Raw genomic sequence first — 21,285 nt, forward strand, 5'->3', positions numbered from 1 at the left:
GCATTATTTGAATTAGATTTCCATATTACCGTTTGAAATGTTCAACATCTTGTATGTATTCAAATTTATTCTGATTTTTGAGAGTGAATCCCACATATTGAATTTTTGGGAAAAGAACCAAAAATTTGGAAATAGGTAATCTAGGTTTTCTATTTAGACGCATGTATCTAATGAGCTGAAAGAGACAGACAAATTTTTTTCCTAGGTGATGGTAGTAGGGGAAATGTGTGATGTAGTATTTATTCCTTCAATAAAATCTTCATAGTAAATATGGTACTATTTATACTCATTAACTATAAAATATTTTACATCCTCTATTATACCTGAGTCATGGGTTATTCATTATGGCATCTTTAGAATTAAGGTGTATATATTTAATTCGTGGAAAAGAAGTGTCAGAACAAGAAAAGGATGAATTTCACTAGGTTACCATTAAGCCTGTCAGAACTGAGTTAGGGGTTTGAGTTTCTAATTCTAAATTCCACACTGGCTATCATCAGGGGAAGTAGTTTTCTGGTTATTTTCAAAACCTGGTAACAGGGGAAATCTGAGTCTTGACTCATGTTTACTTGCTTAGAATAATCACTGTTTTATAAAGTGTAGAGTTAATGTTAGAATATTTTAAATTTCCCAGGTCTAAAAATAGTGTGAGAAGAGAGGATGCCAGTTACCATACTAGATGTCATGATCTAATACTTATTAGATGTGAAGTTGGATGTGATGTTAGATAATCAAGATGTAACGTTTATTGGATGTGAGGTTAGATGCGATGGTCTAACATTTGTTTGACTCATTGCTTATCATGGATCTTGGCTGACTTTATTTGGGGCTTTTCTTGTTGTCTTCCACAGGTGCTTTCATAATTGGCCCTCAACCATCACAGTTATTAATTTACTTACAGAGAGCTGTTGTGTTTATTCACCTGCAGCTGATGCATCTCTACAAACTTCAGTCCCGCTTTGGTACCTCTTTAAAGCAGAATATTGTTATTTATTCGTGGACTATTTTCATTTTATTTGAAAGGCAGAGAAAGAGAGAGAACTTCCATCTGCTAGTTCATTTCCCAGCTGCCTACAGCAGTCAGGACTGGGCCAGGACAAAGCTGGATCTTGGAACACAATCTGGGTCATTAGCCATCACCTGCTGCCTTGTAGGGTGTGCATTACCAGGAAACTGGAATCAGAAGTAGAGCTGAGACTCAAACCCAATCCCTTCAGCATCCCAAGCAAGGTTTTAGTCACTGCACCAAAGCCTACCCAAGAATATTGTTCTAGAAAAATAAATATATATGCCAAGCTTGAGCAAGCAGTAAAAATGAATTAAATGATAAAGCAACTTTTAAAGGTTGATATTTTATAAAGTCTAATGGGTTTGTACATCTGCTTTTTCATTCATGGGAATTCTATAATTTCATCTGCTGTAATGTTTAAGTTACCAAATACCAACTGATTTACCAATTTTAGTATCACAATATCATAGCAAATGTTATTTCTTAATTTTAGAAATATCTGAAGTAGGTTTGTTTATCTGAGTTTAGCATTGTATAATCAACAAATAAAGTGTTTGGTGAGTTTTATTTACCCATGGTACTATCCACCTTTGGATAGATTTTTGGTTTAATGATAAATAGTGTTTTGATTTTGAGATGGAAATTTGCTATTTAATTCTTTTTAAGCTTTTTGATGTAATATATATGGGGAGTGAACCAGCAGATGAAAGATACCTCTCAATGGAAGATCTCTATCTCTCCCTGTCTCTGTAACTGTCTTCCAAATAAAGAAGCTAAATATTTTTTTTAAAAATATGTAATAATTACTGATCCATATAATTTTCTTTCATCAGAAGTGGCACATACTCCATTTTAGACACTGTGTTCAGGGAAGAATGACATGGCTTGCTTTGGTGAGAATATAAATGATGGGCGTGGTGTGCTGTTTATTTGGATGCATTGAGAATTTTGTGTTACTGCCATGTGTTTCGTGTGTGCTTCAGTTTTTGTGTTTGTAAAAGTGTTATTAGGGCTATTGTTTCCTGAAGAAATTTCTACAAGTGTGTTCTTTAAACATGGTAATGATGAGAGACATAGAGAACATTTCTAAATTGTTTACTAAATCCTGAAATTCTAAGTCACTGGTTCACAGAGTAGCCCTGGTACCAGTGCTCTATGGGAACTTGTTAGCAGTAGCCCAGACTACATAGTACAGACTATGTCCTAGCCTACACTTACTGAATGAGAGACCTGAAGCATTATGGCTGACGCGGCTTTCCAAGTGATTCTAATATCCCTGACAGTGTGAGAATCCGTGTTGTCATTTATGAGTTATAGTCAGCTATAGTCATTTATGAGTTATAGTCAGTGCAGTTTGAATTCCCCTCTTATATATATGAAAAGTTAAATGCAAGTCATTTCTCATGGAAGAGGTAAATTAATGGCTCTTGTTGGCTTAGTTAATGTAGAGATTTAATGAATCAAAACAGAAGGCTTGCATGTCACTGTGTAACTAGAACAATGTTAAGTAACATCTTTGAAAGTCAGTTTCCACTTGAGTTGAAATAGGACCCACTTCTAAGGATTTTTTCTGCTTGAGAAATTCTTTTAGATTTGCTCAAAAGACAGTGACCACTTGTTTCTTAACCTACAGTCTTGTATATGTAAACTAACACTCACATTTTTAAAAAACCCAGTTTACTTTTCTGCTGTCTTGGTGATTAGAAATTTGTAGCAGAAAAAAAAGAAGACATGATCTGTATCATCAGAAACTACTGAACTATGTAGACCTTACATTTGTTTTCTAGGGATTAAAAACAACACAGTTTTATTTTCAATTTCTTCCTTCCCTCAAAAGGAGAAAGAACACTTCATTTACAAAAGGAAAGTGAAATGTATCTTTTACTCCAGCATATGTAAAGGAAACTCCCTTTAGGTACACTTAATGTCTTATTTGGAAATTATTTATAAATACGCCTTCATATCAGGCTAAAATAAACTAGGGATATTCTCTTTACGTGTAGGAAATAACCCCCTAATTAACCCTTTCTCATTCATAAAAGTTTATGTGGTTGGTTAAGTTTTATAATAGGTCATAGTTTTGCTGTCTTTTATGCTTATGTCTGTGTGGGAATGGAATTTAACTTTCCCTGCCAAAGTAATAAAGGGATGATAAATATTATTATAAAATCAATTGAATTTATGGCGATGATTAGGGATTTAGAAAGCATATGTTCCTCCTGGCAGGATTCATCCTGTCATTTTTCTGGTTAAGTGCAAATTACAATAACAAAGTACAAAATAAACAATAAACTTTATCACAGTCCAGTATTTTTTTACCATGAATTTTCAATCTTGAACAATTTAAAGCATTTTTTTTTGAAGAAGAAATATTTGGCATGTAGGGAGAAATGGACCTCTGAGCTTAAATATATAAGGAATGAAAGTTCCATATTAGGAAACATGAGTATGTTTAAATGCAAGTGGGAATAGGCTGGAATCATCTAGAATATGATATGTTTACACTCTAAATCCTGTCACTGATTAGATTAACTTCTTATTTGTGTTGTGGGGTTGCTTTATAGGCCTCTCAGTGAGCAGATAGTGGAAACACACTGTGGTTTACTATTTTGACATTCCACTAAATGTTCAAAGTCAAGTCCTTGGGCTTTGGAAAGTGGTGCTTCCTGGCTGGTGGAGGAGACTGTAACACGTATCTGCTACAGCACAGCACATGCTCCCTAAGTAGCAGAATCAGTTGATGACTTGTTTTCAGAGATTATACTTTGTTTCTCTGAATTGTGCATTTAATTCTTGAGATGCAGTGTTTAAAGTGTTCTAGATATCTGATAATTAATGCATGAAATTTGTATAACAACTTGCAGTTTTGAAGTACTTTCAACGCCGTGTCATTTAGTCCTCAGAACAGTCCTGCTAGATACTTGATCATTAATACTTCTATGTAAAAGTGGGAAAACTAAGTTTACCCCTGGTGTGCACCTTTATCTCAAGCTGTCTGTGATGACTTGAGAGTGTGTAAACTCAACATTGTTTATTATCTTTGCCCTTGACTGTCAGTGATTGATTCCAGACTACTCAGGTACTCCACACGGTGTTTTGCCCTCATAAGAATTTGTCTCAAGGGCTGGTGTTGTCCTCACTTGAAGATGAGGAAACTAGAGGTCAGAGGTGGATAATATAGTGGAGGAGTCCAGGAGGCAGTTCATAACAGCTCACATGTTGGCATCAGGCTCCCTGTGCTTTTATCTAAGTTCTGCCACTTAAAACTCTGGCCCTGGGGACGTGTGTTAACCTCCCCTAACTGAGTTTCTTCATGTGTTCCGTGCTGACGTCATAGGGCTGTTCTGCAGATTAAATAACACCGTCATGCCTAGGCAATGCTGGGTCTGCAGTTTGTGCTCAGTACCACACAGCATTGTGAAAATCATGTATTGAAAGTCACCCAGGCGGTAGAGATGTGATAGTGTCACATGGCACCTTCCTTCTTTGTCACTGCTTTCTAATCAGGGCAAGCAATGCATGAGCACAAGTAAGTGGTAGTAATATACTTTCTGGTAATTCTAAGAAGGGAGTGGTAGTTGGTGAGAGACCAAGAAATAGAAAACTTCACAGAAAGGTAAAACATTACATAGTCTGGTAAGGCCGGAGCATAAAGTGAGTTTCTCAGCAGGCACAGTAGTGTGTTTTAGATGACTCTGGGAAGGGAACACACCCTTCCTGGACACATCTTTGCATAATATTTACTTAAATCCTTTACCAGTGATTGACCTTAGATACAAGAGCAACAGAAATATTTGCTTTTCGTAGACCCTTCGGTGATCATTGCCCAAAATGCACTTCTTGCAATATTTAATGAAGTAGTTAATGTATTAAATATTGCCCTTGCAACTATTTACAATCCTGTGCATCGTCATTTAGAAGGAATTTGTTCCTATTTTTTCCTTTAAGTTCTTTTAGTACTGTAATTAAATCCCATCTGGTACTTAATTTTTTTTACACTTTTTTCCTGTTCCTTGTTTGCATAGATTAAATTTCCTACTAAAAAGCAGTGTTTGTCTACTGCCTACTTATATTGTCTCATAACTCCAAGATAAGTTCAAAGAGAAATCACCAGTTACTCTGCGATGAATGATGTCTCTTACTTCTTCAGCTTACCAGTGGTCAAGATGTTATCTCTCCGTCTTTTCTCCTATCAGGTTCTCTAGTTGGGATTAACTCCAGTTCCATTTATTAAAACTTAATTTTAAGAGCTGCTTCATGTTAATTTTAGGCACTTAAAATATGATACTGTTGTTATATGCCTCTTTCAGGTTATTTTTTTTTTTTTTTTACATGGCAAGCAATGTACATGTTTTGGCTTTGTTCTTTTCTTTTTACTAGGAAGTCTTAATGATTTTTCAGTATAACAGAAACTATACCTATACTGGAGCTTTTGGAAAAGTAGCAGAGTGTAATTAACCCTGACATTCTGAGGTTTTAGTGCGTGTAAGATGTCCATACATGGGTGAAAATGTTTGTATGTGTAGTGGAATATTATTCAGCCATAAAAAACGAAATTCTGTCATTTGGAGCAAAATGAATGGAGCCGAAGGTCATTGTTGTGAAGCAAGCCCGAAACAGAAAGAAGAATGCTGTGTGTTCTCACTCATGTGGAAGTTTTAAAAGGTGCTTAGTGATAGCCAGAGACAAAGAAGGGAGGTTGGGTAATGGGCACCAAAAATATAGAATAACAAGTTCTGGTGTTACACAGCACAGTGGGATGACCGCAGCTCACCGTCAGATGTTTTTCTCTGTGTGAAAAGCTGGGAGAGAGGAGCTCATAGGCACAAAGCATGGAGAAAAGACCAGGAAATGTCGATTATGTTCATGACCTGGCTTGAACACTTTGTGTTGTATACATGTGTTGAAATATAGCACTGTGCTGCGTAAAGCTGTACAAATAATGCGTGTTAATCAAAACTCTTTTTTAAAAAGGAAGGAAGGAACAACATTATACAGAATAGAAATGGAAAGAAAGGCCATTCTTGCTCCTACCTTTCGGTCAGAAAACATTAGATATTTCCTCTGGACATGATTAATTGTTGGATCAATTTACCTCAAGCCATTTTTTGGCCTAAGGAAATCTGTTCTCTGGCCTTTAAAATTATCATATTGAGAGGCCATATTTCTGGCCTCCTCTTTAGAGAAAAATCTTTCCACTTCAACGACAGCTAGAACTTGGCATAAAGTCCCGGTGTGACACATGCTCTGAAGATTTACCAGAAAATACACTGCAAACACGAAAATGTTTTATATGGGATGCTTTATTCAATTTGAGAGAAAACTGGTGATTAGTGAATCTTGTATTTCACGGAGGCAGATTATTTTGATCTATAAACACAATGAAATAAGAAGTCTTAAAAGGACTGGCCCAAGATGGTTTTGTTTACTAATTTCCCCTATTTAAATATCCTAGATTAAAAAGAGATCACAGAAATTGAGAGATAAAAATTGAAGGTATCAGGCCGGCGCCACAGCTCACTAGGCTAATCCTCCGCCTTGTGGCACCGGCACACCGGGTTCTAGTCCTGGTCGGGGCACCGGATTCTGTCCCAGTTGCCCCTCTTCCAGGCCAGCTCTCTGCTGTGGCCAGGGAGTGCAGTGGAGGATGGCCCAAGTACTTGGGCCCTGCACCCCATGGGAGACCAGGAGAAGCACCTGGCTCCTGCCTTCGGATCAGCGCGGTGCGCTGGCCGTAGCATGCCAGCCATGGCGGCCATTGGAGGGTGAACCAATGGCAAAAGGAAGACCTTTCTCTCTGTCTCTCTCTCTCACTATCTACTCTGCCTGTCAAAAAATAAAAATAAAAAAAAATTGAAGGTATCTAGATGTTCATACCTTACATAGTAAGACAGTCATTAACCTCTGGGAATTATGGCTGAGTTTTTTTTTTTTAATTTTTTTTTTATTTATTTATTTGAAAGAGTTACAGAGAGAGGTAGAGACAGAGAAAGACGTCTTCCATCCACTGGTTCACTCCCCAGATGGCCGCAACGGCCGGAGCTGCGCTGATCCGAAGCCAGGAGCCAGGAGCTTCTTCTGGGTCTCCCACATGGATGCAGGGGCCCAAGGACTTGGCCCATCTTCTACTGCTATCCCAGGCCATAGCAGAGAGCTGGATCGGAAGAGGAGCAGCTGGGACTAGAACCGGTGCCCACATGGGGTGCCGGCGCTTCAGGCCAGGTAGTTAACCTGCTGCGCCACAGCGCTGGCCCCTATGGCTAAGATTTAAAGCTATTTTTTATTGAACTATTGATGTGCCATGTGCCAGGCACTTCACATATGTTCTCTAAACTCTGTAACAACCTTGCAGAGTTGGCTTTGTTTTTTTTTTGTTTGTTTGTTGGTTTTGGTTTTGGTTTTTTTTTTTTTTTTTTTTTTTTTTGGTTTCCACTTCAGTTAACAGGAAACAAGCTCGAGGAGTGCACACATTTAGTAAATGGCAGAACTAAGATTTGAACCCAATTCTGTCCAACACCAATATCCACATGCTTAAAAATGAGAGCGTATTTGAAAGTGCTGGGCAAAATGCTTAACTAAGTAAATGGTAACTGTTGTTATTTCTGTTTAGCTGTGCTGCCTCCCAGACTGTAAGTACATCACACACACACACACGTGTGCATGCACACCTTGAGAGAGGATAGAGACCATCACAATTAACTATTTGGAGATGTGACTCACAAGCTAGTATGACAAAATGATAGACTTGAACCAGTGGTGAAACATTCTTGGAAAGAACCATTTGTTGATTTATAAATTTAACATGAGCCTAATAACAGCATTGGCAGTTTTTTACCCAAAAACTAGACAAGAGAATTCTCAATGTGGTAGAAGTATCTCTCAGTGAGGTGTGTGGTTGATTGTTGCTCCTCACCATTGCTAGTCCCTGAAGCTCAGATACAGCTCTGCAGACCTTCAGACCCTTCTAAAGGTCGCGTTCTCGGGAACTGTAGTGTGGGAAGTAGACTGGAAATGGAGGGAAGAGTTCGTAGCAGCACTGTTACTAGAAACTTCTAAGTTGTGTGGTAAAAATCAGAGTGAACCATCAAAAGTTGTCTCTGATAGCATCAGCTGACATCTTGCTTCAATTTTATTGTTAGCACAGAGTTGGAAACCATCATTGGCAAAAGGATTACCTGGTCATTACAGTACCAGTGAACGCCATTATTTCAAGTTGTCTTTTTGCCCCTGTGTTCAGAGGTTTTCTGTCTCAGTCCTTTAACGTTGCTTGTTTTAAGATCTGCTCTACTATCTCACGTGTCTTTCCATTTTTTCCCATAGTTGCATTAAAGTCCTCCTCTGCGGACAGAAATGGAGGCCAGGATCCCTGCAGGGCAAAGTTTGGAGAAGGCCTGAACTTGCAAGAGGGAGAATTCTTACTGCAGGTAAATTTTAGTGAGTATGATTCTTTGAAAGAACAAATGTAAATAGAAAAAGAAAACTAGAGCCATCTCATGTCCAGTGCCACTTTTACCTGAACTACAATAAAGATGTAATGTGAAGAAATTGTGTTACACGAAGTAGACTAATTAAGGGTTTAATCATCAACCCTGTTGTATTTCTTCATATAGCAATGACTCTTAGATTAGTGTAAAGTTTCCATTTAAGGTATTGAACTTGTATATACTTTTTTGCAGAAATGCAGCTCAGTTAAAATAGTTATATTTACTTACTAGTTAAAAATTCTTTTTAAGCAGAATTTTTTTCTCCAATATTTTATCTTACATTTTATTTAAGCACCTGGGAGAAACTTACAGGCTGCAGATTTTCTCAATTATTGTTAGTCCTGTACATTTGGAGAACTTGGAGAGTTTCTAATAGATTTTTCTGTAAAAGCATTTTGAATACTTGTTTTCCTCTATTGTCTTTCTCTTAGAACTGACACTTGATTGTCATGCAACATTTTCAGATATTTATTTATTTTGTTGAAAAGAGGTAGAGGGAAGTAACCACAAGTTTTATTAGCTCCATTAATTCTTTCAGTGAATACTGAAGTTTAGACTAATAATTTTTGATGTTTTTATTATGATTCTGCAATTATGTTTAAACTCCAGATAACAGAAATTAACCATTTCTATTATGTTAAAAAATTGAATATATTCAAGCAAGAGTCCTCCCCTCAGCTCCAGCTGCAAATCTTTATGCATATATTTAAAAAAATGACTCTTTATTCAGGTCATAGGAAAAATTCTAATGATTGCTGCTTTATGTGATTATACACTTATTGGGTTATGTAGTCAGGTGGTCCTTTATTTCAATTGAAAATAGACAACTGTGAATTGATGGACATAACAGTTGCTAAATTGTGGACCAGTGATTGAGACAAACTGCGTACATATCTTTAGTCAAGGATGCAGAATAAAAATGTACTAATGCAAAGCTAGAGTTTTTAAATTAAATTTTAAATTATCTGGAAATTGTAAGTCTTGAGGTAGTTATAATAAAAGCACCTTGGGGGTGTGTGCGTTGATTTGGCTTTTGGTTAAGACTTCTGTTAGAACCATCTGCTTCATGCCTCAGAGTACCAGGATTTGTTTTCCTGGCTCTGCTCCTGACTCCAGCTTCCTGCTAATGCAGGCCTTCAGGCACAGCAGTGATGGCTCAGGCAGATGGGTTCCTGCCACCCACATGGAGACTTGGTTTATGGTCCTGGTTCCCAGCCCCAGCCATTGTAGACATGTGGGGAGTAAACCAGCAGGTGGGATCTCCTTCTCTTACTCTGCCTCTCAAGTGAATAAAGTAAACCCACCTGTTTTGAATCATGTTGGATACCATTTGTAGACCACAGTATTGTCTTTATCTGTTATCGCTTTATGAAGAAGGTGATGAAAACATTGTACACCTGTGAAATGGCACATTTCATTTTATACAGTTGTCATAACAGCATCTGGCTGTATTTTCTACCTGAAATTATTAGCCAATTACTGCTACAGCGTGGAAGATGTTTTTGCAATACGGCCTGGAACTTGTGATAAGAAGTCTTTTCTTTTGCTTTTTTTATTATTATTATTATTTTTTTAAAAGGTTTATTTATTTGAAAAGCAGAGAGGCAGAGAGAGAGAGAGAGAGAAAGTCTTCCATTCACTGGTTCAATCCCCAAATGGCTGTAATGGCTGGAACTGGGCCAATCCAGAGCCAGGAGCTTCTTCCGGGTCTCCCATGTGGGTGCAGGGGCCGTAGGTCTTGGGCCCATATGGGACCTTGGCACCACAGGTGGCAGCTTTACCCTCTATGCCACAGTGCCAGCACCATTGTTTATTATTAATTTTCACTTTACTTGAAAGAGAGAGAGATACAGACACAGAGAGATCTTTCAGCCACTGGTTCACTCCCCCAAATACCTGCAACAGCCAGGGCTTAACAAAGCCAGGAGCCCAGAACTCTATCCGGGTCTCCCAAGTCGGTGGCAGTAGCCCAAGTACCTGATCCATCACCTGCTGCCTCCTTGAGTATGCATTAACCGGAAGCTGGAATCAGAAGCAAAGCTGAGACTCGTATCTGAGCACTCTGATATAGGATGAGGGTGTTCCATGCAGCATCTTAACCACTGTGCCAAATGTGCATCCCCCTTTGCTCTTAAGAAAGGTCATAAAGAAAATGTTAAGGAATTCATTAACAGAAATTTTAGTTTCTACATTAGCTTGTTTATTAATATTTTATAAGAATAAAAATGACTTTTTATCTTTTCATTGTCTGTGTACTTCATAGTTTATTTCATACATTTCAGGCAGGTTCTAACTGGTACTGTTTATTTATGTCCCTTCATCCTATGTGTAGGACACCTATAAAAACTAAATATACCACTTATGAAAACTTTGCATAAATATTATGTCATTGAAATAGTCACAGAATTGAAAACTCAGGACTTAATGGGTTAATACTATACTTATTACAAAACTGCAACTTTATTTTTCAGTAAAGCAGTTAGAATTACATATAGCAATATTGTACTTTTCTTCTTTATATTAAATAGTAAGAGAACAATAACATGATTTTTAGATAAATGGGCAAATCTTTGTGATTAAGACTAAAAGAAAGATAATCCCTTTTATGATTATGAAATTACCTTTTTAATCCAATTTTTGAAAATTTTTTTATTTATTTATTTGACAGGTAGAGTTTACAGACAGTGAGAGAGAGACAGAGAGAAAGATCTTGCTTCCGTTGGTTCACTCTCCAAATGGCCGCAATGGCTGGAGCTGTGCCAATCTGAAGCCAGAAGCCAAAGCTTCTTCCTGGTCTCTCATGCAGGTGCAGGGGCCCAAGCACTTGGGCCATCCTCCATTGCCTTCCCAGGCCACAGCAGAGAGCTGGACCGTAAGAGGAGCATCTGGGACTAGAACCCAGCGCCCATATGGGATGCCGGTGCCGCAGGCCGAGGATTAACCTAGTGCGCCATGGCGCCGACTCCCCTTTTACTCCATTTTTTAATTCACTAAGATAATTTAACATAAATAAAAAGCTTATTTTTCACAGTATATAGGATCATCTTGAGATCTTAAGATCTTCTAAGATCATTTAAGATCATATTTAAAATGCATTGATGTATGAAAATTAACATGCAACTATTTTTAGTTTTTAATTTTATTTGTGACAATTAACATTTGTCTAAAGGAATTTTCAATTGTTTGAAAAAATACTTTCCCCAAATAATATGAACATGATCAACTAATAGTATTCTCTAGGAAAAAAAGGTATTTTTGGATGAAATAACACCATGATGGGTATGTACTGTTACTGTTACTGCCAACAAAATTTACTGATGCTCATTTTTGATGTGTTTATCATTAAACATTCAACTTCCTGGTGTACTGACTCACCACTCTTTATCCTGGCAAAATCTCTGTGTACTACATATGCTTTCTGCCCTCAGGGGCCTGAGAAGGCAGGTGTGGTTAGAGAGAGAGAGCTGGGTACCAACTTTGCAATTCGCAGTGTGTAGCAGGGGGGTCAGCGTGGGTCCTGGGGGAGGCTACAGAACCGTTCTGAGTTTGCCTCCTGGCTGACTCTGGCTCTGACCTTGGAGCATATTATGAACAGTGAGTTTACCTCCTATTCCATTATAAAACTGGATTACAGCCCTGCTTCAATGAGTTGCTGGGAGAGTTCAGCCCCTTGGATACTCTGAAACACTTAGCAGAAAGATTGTCGGAGAATAGGTATTATCTTTGTGGGCAAGATCAGAAGCACCAGAGATCCTGGCTGTGAAGGAGCGAGCTGAGAGAATCTGTCTGCCTCACCTGCAGTGCGGGTGCTCCCTAAGCTGACGAGCCCAAGGCTGAAGTTTCCATGAAGTCCTGGACCCCAGCACTGAAATATGTTCTCTCACCTGTGGTCGAAGTGGTTGTCACAGAAACTAAGTATTATTTCTGTGGCTTCTTATAATTCTCAAAGCATGATCGCATAAACCAGGTTTTGCTCATTTCCACACTCTGACAGTGTAGTACCTTACATCAGGGAGTGCCAGTTCTGTGCTGGGCAGAGTGCAGTGCGTCATCACCCACCTCTTAAAGTGACAGTTTTTGAAGTGACGACACCAAAGCTTGCAGAGCCACACAGCCAGTGAGAGACAGAGATAGGAGTCTAGTCCAAATCTGTGTGACTAAACCATACTACTGTCTATCCATTTGACAAATGAGAATCTTGGAAAGGTTTAGCCATGATCACATAGCAAAGAATAGATCGAGGACCAAAATCAGCTCCGGCAGGAAGCAGTGAGTTCCCATAGAACGGAAACTTGTAACAGTAAACACTAAAAGTGGCATCACATCTGTTTATTATTACCCAAGAGGAGCAAAGGAGAATTAACACTAGCTTGAATAACCACTGAAAGAACAGAAAAAGAGGGTAGAACTTTCAAACTAAATCAAGGAAAGATATGGAAAAAGAAAAAGAAAAATAATTAACGAAAGCAGGCAAAAGGGAGAGAAAAAGAATGGTGTTTCAGATGGAACAAATGAAGAAATAGCACTGATAGCAGGATAGATTGAGAGAGAAAAACACTGTTAGTAATGGCATTAGATGTTAGGGGACAGATTTGTTTGCAGGAGGTTTATATGTGTATTTGAATGTCATATATATGTGTTTGTGCACACTGTTGTTTCCATTAAGTCTTAAAACGTCTTAGAATACTTTGAGGATATCCAATTTCGCATTCCTTAAGTGTATGAAGTATCTGTACACACACAAAAAATTGTCTCCTATCTAGATTTCTCTTGTTAAAGAGTGTAATCAGCATCCGCACATACTATCATTCTCTAAAATAGCAATGTGAAAGGTTCTAGTGCATTCCATATACAGTTTATGTTTAAAAATAGATACAGTATATTTAAGGGAGAACACCTGAAGCAGGAGGGGGAAGAAGAAGCCTGTGTTCTGCTAAAGTGGTTGCAGTTAAGCTTTGAGGCTTAGCTGTAAGTTGTATTTTTTTTAATTTCTGAGATTGTCTTATGTTGCTTTTTTTAAAAAAAAATCTAATTTATTTGAGAGAAAACAAGATAGAGAGAGGGAGGGAGGGAGGGAGGAAGATGAAGCTCCTATTGGCTGGCTCACTCGCTCCATAGAGCCTACAACAGCTGGCCCAGAGCTCAGTCCAGGACTGTCACGTGGACTGCAGGAACCTGCACTTGAGCCGCCACTGGTGCCTCCCAGGGTTTGCACGAGCCGGAAGGTGGAATGAGAAGGTGGAATGAGGAGTGCACCCAGACCCTCTGATGCAGGCCATGGGCTTCTTAACCAGTGTCGTAACTGCTAGACGAAGCGCCCACCCCAGCGGGCAAAGCAGAAGGAGTAAATAGGTTTTTCTCACTCCAGGACTGTGTGATGTGTCTGAGGTACAATAATTTAAATCATTTTGAAAGGAAGCTTTTTCAGAGATAGAGTCACTATTTTTGGTTAATGTATTGTTGTGTTACTAACTTTGTAACCTTTTTACTCTAGGCTCTGAATGGCTTTGTACTGGTTGTCACTGTAGATGCTTTGGTCTTTTATGCTTCTTCTACTATACAGGATTACCTGGGGTTTCAGCAGGTAAATATATTTTTCTGATATCATTCACAGTAAATTTTTCTCAAAAAATGAACTTTCTACTTGTGATATATAGTATACCTTCAGATATACATAACATTTAAATATATAAATTATCAGAATATATAGGCTGTGGAATAAAAAATGATCTATTTGCAGCCAATATATTTTTTCTAACATTAACATACAGCTTTGTGATTTCTCTAAGTCTGTATGATTATTAACACCTGATTATTGTGTTAATTAATGTCTTATTACATTAGTTACTTAATAATGGCACTCATATATAAGGTTATTAATTAATGTACTTAGTACATTTATTACTTAAGAATAATTAATTATAGTAAGGAACCTTGAGTTCAGAAGAACTGACAAAAAACGTATGGATGACTTCTAGATTGCTGAGGATAGATGAACGAGGTACTAAGAGATAGTACTAGCAAAATTCTATGGTTTGTACCTTTAATTCTGATATATGTGGTTTATGGGAAACACTTAAATGATCTTTAAGCTGACCTAGAAAGTGTGGAGGAAGGAACAGAGGAGGAAGCAGGAAGCCCTGTGAGAGGAGACTGGGATTCCTTGAAGGAGGCGTATGTATTCAGGTTAACATCTGTGAATGATGGGCCAATACTTGGAGCTGTAAAGTATTCAGCCTATTTGAGGGGTGAGATTACCTGAGATAATTTGAGAACAGAGTGTAAGTACACTAGCGTGCTTGCTGTTCTTAGATATCTGGTTCTCAGGCTGCAATGTGTGTGAGAATCACCTGAAGAATCTAAAACCTCTGGGTTCCATTCCCAAATGCTCTGGTTCAGTAGGTCTTAGCGTGGCATGGACTTGCATTTCTGACAAGCCCACAGGCTCTGGATATGATTAGCACTGTCTGCATGAGACTTCAAGACTGTTTTTAACTCCATCACACATGCAGTAGAAACCAGGGGCAGCGCGTGCTTCAGTGTGTGTTTCAGATAATTCTGGCAGCTGGGCATTGGGTGCCATAGAAATGGTTTCATGGTAGAAGATGAAGTTCCTAGGGAGATTTAATGGAATCTGGCTACCACCACAAAGCCTCAATTTAAATTTTCTTGCATTTTTGCATTTTAAAATATATTGATATCATAGAAAACTTGTTTGAATTTTAATGAATTACATAATTGTTAACCATATGATGTGGTTTTAACTGTTATAAAAACAGAAAAGATTAGCCATTTTCCTGTCTTTTTTTTCTCACACATAATCATAGCCTAGATATTGTTTGTTTAAGAAAATATATCTGACATGAGTGACAGTTTAAAGCAGCATTTTTAAAACTGCAAGCTTTGACCCATTAGTGGGAAATTATGCAGTTGATATAGTGGATCAAACATCAAACTTTTTAGTTCCTTAGGATGAAATCAAATAAAATAATATAGAATACACAATGTCATCACTCATAATGAAGGAAAGCATTTTGTGAAACTTTTTTCCATGTGTATATGTGTGCATGATATAGATGGAAAAACATGTTTCTTACCATGAATTGCAGTTTTAAAACAGTTAGAAAAACTCGAATTTCAAAGCTAAGGGCTCAGCACTGTGATAAGCACAGAGAGGCAGAAAAGGGCAAGGGCTTTGATGTGGTGAAGGCATGATCCCTTAGTCTTACAGACTCTACTGGCAGTGAAAATGTAATACAAAGAAAAATTTGAGACTGTGAAGGAACTATGTAATAAATAAGCTTAGAGAAGTCATAGAGGACTGGATTTTCAGGGAGGGATTCATGGAAGAGGTAGGATTTCAACAATAAATGGACAAGGAACGTAACTAGATCTTAATACAGTACAGTAAGGAATGCGGAGCGTGGCTGTGGAGCAAGAGCATTCATGTTGGGAAGTGGTGGCGAGTAGCTTGCTGATCAGTTATAATCTGAAACATTCATGGTGGCTTTCCCAGTCGTGGGTGACTGGGCAGCTTTTGCAGTCATTCGATTTGCATTCATCACCACTAACCAGCACCCACTAATCCAGATAGGTTCTGAAATGATTTTAGTTATCCATGTGTTTTTTCATCAGTAGTTTTGTTTTATTTCCTTGTATCTTTTTTCTTTAGTCTGATGTTATACATCAGAGTGTGTATGAACTTATCCATACCGAGGACCGAGCTGAATTCCAGCGTCAGCTACACTGGGCATTAAACCCTTCACAGTGCACAGACCCTGGACAAGGAGCCGATGGTAAGAACATTTACCAAAAGATAGTGTGACTGTGTGGATGGGTTCCGTGAAAGGAAGCCTGGGCTCTTCAGGGCATAGAACTCCGTGCTGAAATGAGGAAAAGTGGAAAGACATGAGTCTGTAGCCAGGTCACAAAGAGCCTAACACGCTAATACGTTGTTTTGAGTTGAGAGCTGGTGGTGAGGGAGCGATGGCATACTCAGTATTACAGAAGGAACTGCTAACCTCGTGAAACATGGAAGGACTGTAGAAGATTGATCCTGGAGTGCGTGTCAGAAAGCAAACTATCATGTGCGAGTATAAGAAGGCTTTTCCCAGAAAAGTACAGAAACCTGTGAAAGTATTAAGCAAACAAAAAGATGGTAGAAAATATGACAGTGATGGCTCAATAAAGACAGAAACTAAGTCAAGTTCTGTGCTTATGAAGACAACTAAATTTTTTGTCTTTTTGGATCATATTTGAAAATTATTTAAAATTTTCAGGATATAGATTTTTTTTTCAGAAATTAGCCTGCATTTTAAGCAAAATGGAAGGTATATTTGTGTTGTTTTTATTTCTACAGAAACTCATGGTCTTCCACAGCCAGTATATTATAACCCAGACCAGCTTCCTCCAGAAAACTCTTCCTTCATGGAAAGGTGTTTCATATGCCGATTGAGGTGCCTACTGGATAACTCATCAGGCTTCCTGGTAAGCTGCAAAATCTTAGGACACTAACTCTCACTATGAGGATATAACAAAAAAAGGCCAGTGAAGCCAGCTTTCTTTGATTGTATTCGAGTTCTGTTTTTTTTTTTTTAATCCATCGATTTTATAAAATCAAGTCGCTTCATAAAATCGTTAGTTCAGATTTTGAGTGTCTCCCAAAATTCAGAAAATCCTTTCCTTTAGGGCCATAATAAAGACTGAAATAAAATGGAACCTTATATTTTGACTAATTTTAGGACTCTTTAGGATGAAAATAGAGCATTGTCTAGCCTTCTTTTAATAGGAGAATGTATGCTATTTTGTAATTTAAGGCCTGTTAGCTGGGAAAAATTGTGACCTTTTCTACATGTCTGGAAAGATGATTATATATTCATGACTGCAGAGTCTTCATGTGATAGGAGATGCTCTGTCTTATTGCACAGGCTGAACACCTGCTGGGGTGACACCAGGAGCTCAAGTGGGGTGTTCTGAGTAGAGGTACCTGTTCTCTTGATTGTGTGCTTGGGCCCACTCACTCCAGTGAGTACAGGAGAACTTGTAACACAGACTGCCCATTCTTTGGATGAATTCTCAGGCAATTAAAGCAGAACCAAATTTTACATTCAGCATTTCCACTCAATGATTTTTGTTGTTTATTTCTGAAGATAGTTGTGGCAACTCAGAGTTAGAATTGTGCTTGATGGTAGTTTTCCTGGCACTGATGTTCAAGATCAACACTGTGAATCCTTGGGATGAATTTCTGCATGTAGTAGGATCTTTTCTTCCTTGTGCTACTCTGAGATTGGGGTCAGACTCATCCCTTTATCTGGCTGATATTGTTTTAGTGAAACAAATTGAGCATGTTTAAAATGTCTTCATTTCCTCTGTTTCCTAAAAAAATTATTTTTGTTCTAGTAGAGCTCTGTATTCTTTATATGAGTTCATAATGACTGATTTTAGTGTTTTAATAAAGCTGTATTTTTTTTCTTGTAGGAAATATCATGTTCCACATAGTTCATGTAAACTTGAAAATTAATACATAAGTGATGACTTCATCACTGTTCATTTACTCAGTGGGAAATGCATATTGAGTGCCTAGTATACAAGGGGCTATGCTGAGTAAAAGAGATGAGGAAAATGCTCAGAAAATGATTACAGTAGTCCTGTGAGGACCATTGGAAGCAAAGAGAAGTTCACTTCTCGGCACTTTAGGACATTGCTCACACTAAGCTTTGGAATCATTTTAGTGGACTTCCTATGGAGACAGGAATCAGAGTAGCAGTTCTCAGTCTTAGTAACTTCTATGGAGTTAATCAGGAACCCCCAGAACAGCCACCATGCAGCCTTTCAATTTTAGTGAATGTTTGTGTGTGTGTGTGTGTGCTTTTAAGGCAATGAATTTCCAGGGGAGGCTGAAGTTTCTTCATGGACAGAACAAAAAAGGGAAGGATGGATCACTACTTCCACCCCAGCTGGCTTTGTTTGCAATAGCTACTCCCCTTCAACCACCATCCATCCTTGAAATCAGAACCAAAAATTTCATCTTCAGAACCAAACACAAACTAGACTTCACACCTACTGGCTGTGATGCTAAGTAAGTGAAAGTTTTCACTTTTATTTCATCAAAGTACATTTTATTTCAATAAGTCTCCCTTAGCATATAAAGCATATAATGTAGATTATAATATTGTTTATTATATTAGCTATTTGCTTGCATGTTCTTTCAGTGCATCCTTTTAAAGTAAGATATTTTCTCAGGCCCACAAATTATTTTGTTATTTTGTAATTGTTTAGAACACTTGCCACAAAAGGTGATGGTGATGGACTTCTATTAGTAAGGTTTATTATTCTGATTACAGTTATTATTGGTTTAATTTACATTTTAAATTTTACAAATACTATTTATAGCCCTAGAAATTTAGTAGCTTTCAGAACATTATGTGATAGAATCTGATGGTAAACATTCATATCATATAAAAACAGATCAATGTTTTTCTGCTTTCTAATGTGGGAATTTGAGATGTAATTTGAAAATCCTCGTCACTAAAAGATGAAGTATAAGCATTCTAGATTTTTATTCAAGGTCTTGTTTTGCCTACACAAACTGCTTTGATAGTTCTTCTAAATTTTATGGTTGTATTCAGGAGAAGAAAATAAGCAAAAACTGAGCAAAAGAGAACAGTTTAGATAGTTGTGGTTGATTTTTTTGCACCTTGTTATATGAAATTCTGAATTTGGTCAAGCAAAACATAATATAGAAAACAACATAATTAATGAATTTTTGGATACTTTTTTGTATTCGATTTTCATTTCTTCTTCTTTTACCCTGTTGTTCACCAGAGGACAGATCGTCTTGGGCTACACAGAGGCAGAGCTGTGCATGAGAGGGTCGGGGTATCAGTTCATCCATGCTGCTGATATGCTGTACTGTGCCGAGTCCCACATACGGAGTAAGTTGGTGTTCCCCACAAACATGTCAGGACTCTAATGTCTGTTCCAAGGCGTCACTCATAGTGTGTGTTGAATGAAACTGTTTGGACAAACTTCTTCAGAATGACACTCTTTATTCATTGTCTGCCTTACAGCTGCCACACAAGAATATAATAGGTGAATTACTACAAAAGTGACCATTTTGGTCATTGAAATTTTACTCAGGGATTTTTTGAATAGTGTCATTATTCTTTATAAGGGTAGATTAATATAGATTTAAGCTTTAAAATCGTGAAGTACTGAGCTGTAGAGGAACATGCTATTTTTAAAATGAAAATAGTTTTTATCTTTACTTCCATGTGTTACCTCCAACATTTTAAATAATAAATTTTAGTATGCAATAGGAAAAAAAACCTGCAGAACTGCTTTCATTTCTTTCAATATATTGTATTTAAAAGTTGTCAAGATAGGGGCTGGTGCTGTAGCATAGCAGGTAAAGCCACTGCCTGCAGTGCTGGCATCCCATATGGGTGCCGGTTTGAGTCCTGCCTGCCCCACTTCCTATCCAGCTCTCTGCTATGGCCTGGGAAAGGTAGAAGATGGCTCCGGTCCTTGGGCTCCTGCTCCCACATTGGAGACCCGAAAAGTTCCGGGCTCCTAGCTTCAGATTGCTGTAGTTCCGTCTATTGCGGCCATCTGGAGAGTGAACCAGCAGATAGAAGACCCCCACCCCGCCTCTGCCTCTGCCTCTGCTTCTGCCTCTCTATAACTCTGCCTTTCAAACAGATAAATACATCTTTAAAAAAATGAAAAATGTTGTCAAGATAGTAACTTCTTTGGTCATAGATGCATCCAGAAATATGTCAGAGAGACTTTCCGGGATGTTCTTTAATATGTTTATTAGGAGTTTGATCATTTAATTTTTTAACTTTTTTCTGTTCTTTTTTTTTTTTTTTTTTTTAGTGATTAAGACTGGAGAAAGTGGCCTAGCAGTTTTCAGGCTTCTTACAAAAGATAATCGATGGGCTTGGGTCCAGTCTAATGCACGCTTTATTTATAAGAATGGAAGACCAGATTTTATCATTGCAACTCAAAGACCTCTAACGTAAGCACAAAGACTCAGAATGTTTCCTATTTTCATTTTTTATTGTAATGACATTTGGTTCACAGGTCCTCTTACGTGAAAACTCAAAAGTCATTCTAAGAGAATTGAGTCTGACAGGTAAAACTGAAGTACACTAATGTGAGTATGTGCAGGAAGAAGAGGACTTTGGTGAGACCATTGAGTGGTTGGGATTGGCAGACTTAGTGCAGCCAAACAGGGAGGGCTAAGAGAACAATCAAAGAAAACTCCAAGGTGAAAAGCTGGTGCCATCTGTAAAACAAAGTAGGAAAGTTACCATGCTTTGTTGGGATCGCGATGTTCACCAAGCCCAGCAGGGATTTGGGAGGAATTTCTACACACTCTGGAAGTGAGTCCTTTGTCAAGTGTTTGCAGTGCAAATATCTTCTCCCACTCTGGCCAACTAATTTTTGAATATGGCTTAAGAGGAGAGCAAGGTTGGTTTTTCCTTTTTTTCCCCTTTTATGTATATCTAATTGGCCAGTCAGATTTATTTAAAAGACACTTTATGAAAAGGCTGTCCTTTACTCCACTGCAAAGGATTTTGATCAAGGAATTGTGCAGCAGTTCTGTTTTCTGGACTTTTTTGAAGTTGGCTGTTTTGTACCATCACGTTGTCTTAATTACTGTATTTTCAGGTTTGATATCTGAGTGCATGTCTTCATTTTGTTTGCTTAGCCCTTGTTCTTCAAGATTGCCTTGCCTCTTCTTCCCCTGTTATGCTTCCATATGTATTTTAGAAATCAACGATAATT

General features: G+C 38.0%; 1 protein-coding gene across 2 annotated transcripts in view; it reads left to right on the forward strand.

The window, feature by feature from the left end:
* Positions 1-21,285, forward strand: part of AHR (aryl hydrocarbon receptor) — a 47,641-nt gene that overhangs the window by 18,226 nt on the left and 8,130 nt on the right. For both annotated transcript variants that reach the window (NM_001082205.1, XM_089314998.1), the window contains 7 exon segments: positions 8,330-8,433; positions 13,988-14,077; positions 16,166-16,289; positions 16,853-16,980; positions 18,369-18,571; positions 19,318-19,427; positions 20,371-20,512. In NM_001082205.1, coding sequence (NP_001075674.1) covers positions 8,330-8,433; positions 13,988-14,077; positions 16,166-16,289; positions 16,853-16,980; positions 18,369-18,571; positions 19,318-19,427; positions 20,371-20,512 — 901 coding nt within the window.

Source organism: Oryctolagus cuniculus, chromosome 16 (genome assembly GCF_051225735.1).
Source record: "Oryctolagus cuniculus isolate XC-2025 breed Fujian yellow rabbit chromosome 16, ASM5122573v1, whole genome shotgun sequence".
Classification (NCBI taxonomy): domain Eukaryota; kingdom Metazoa; phylum Chordata; class Mammalia; order Lagomorpha; family Leporidae; genus Oryctolagus; species Oryctolagus cuniculus.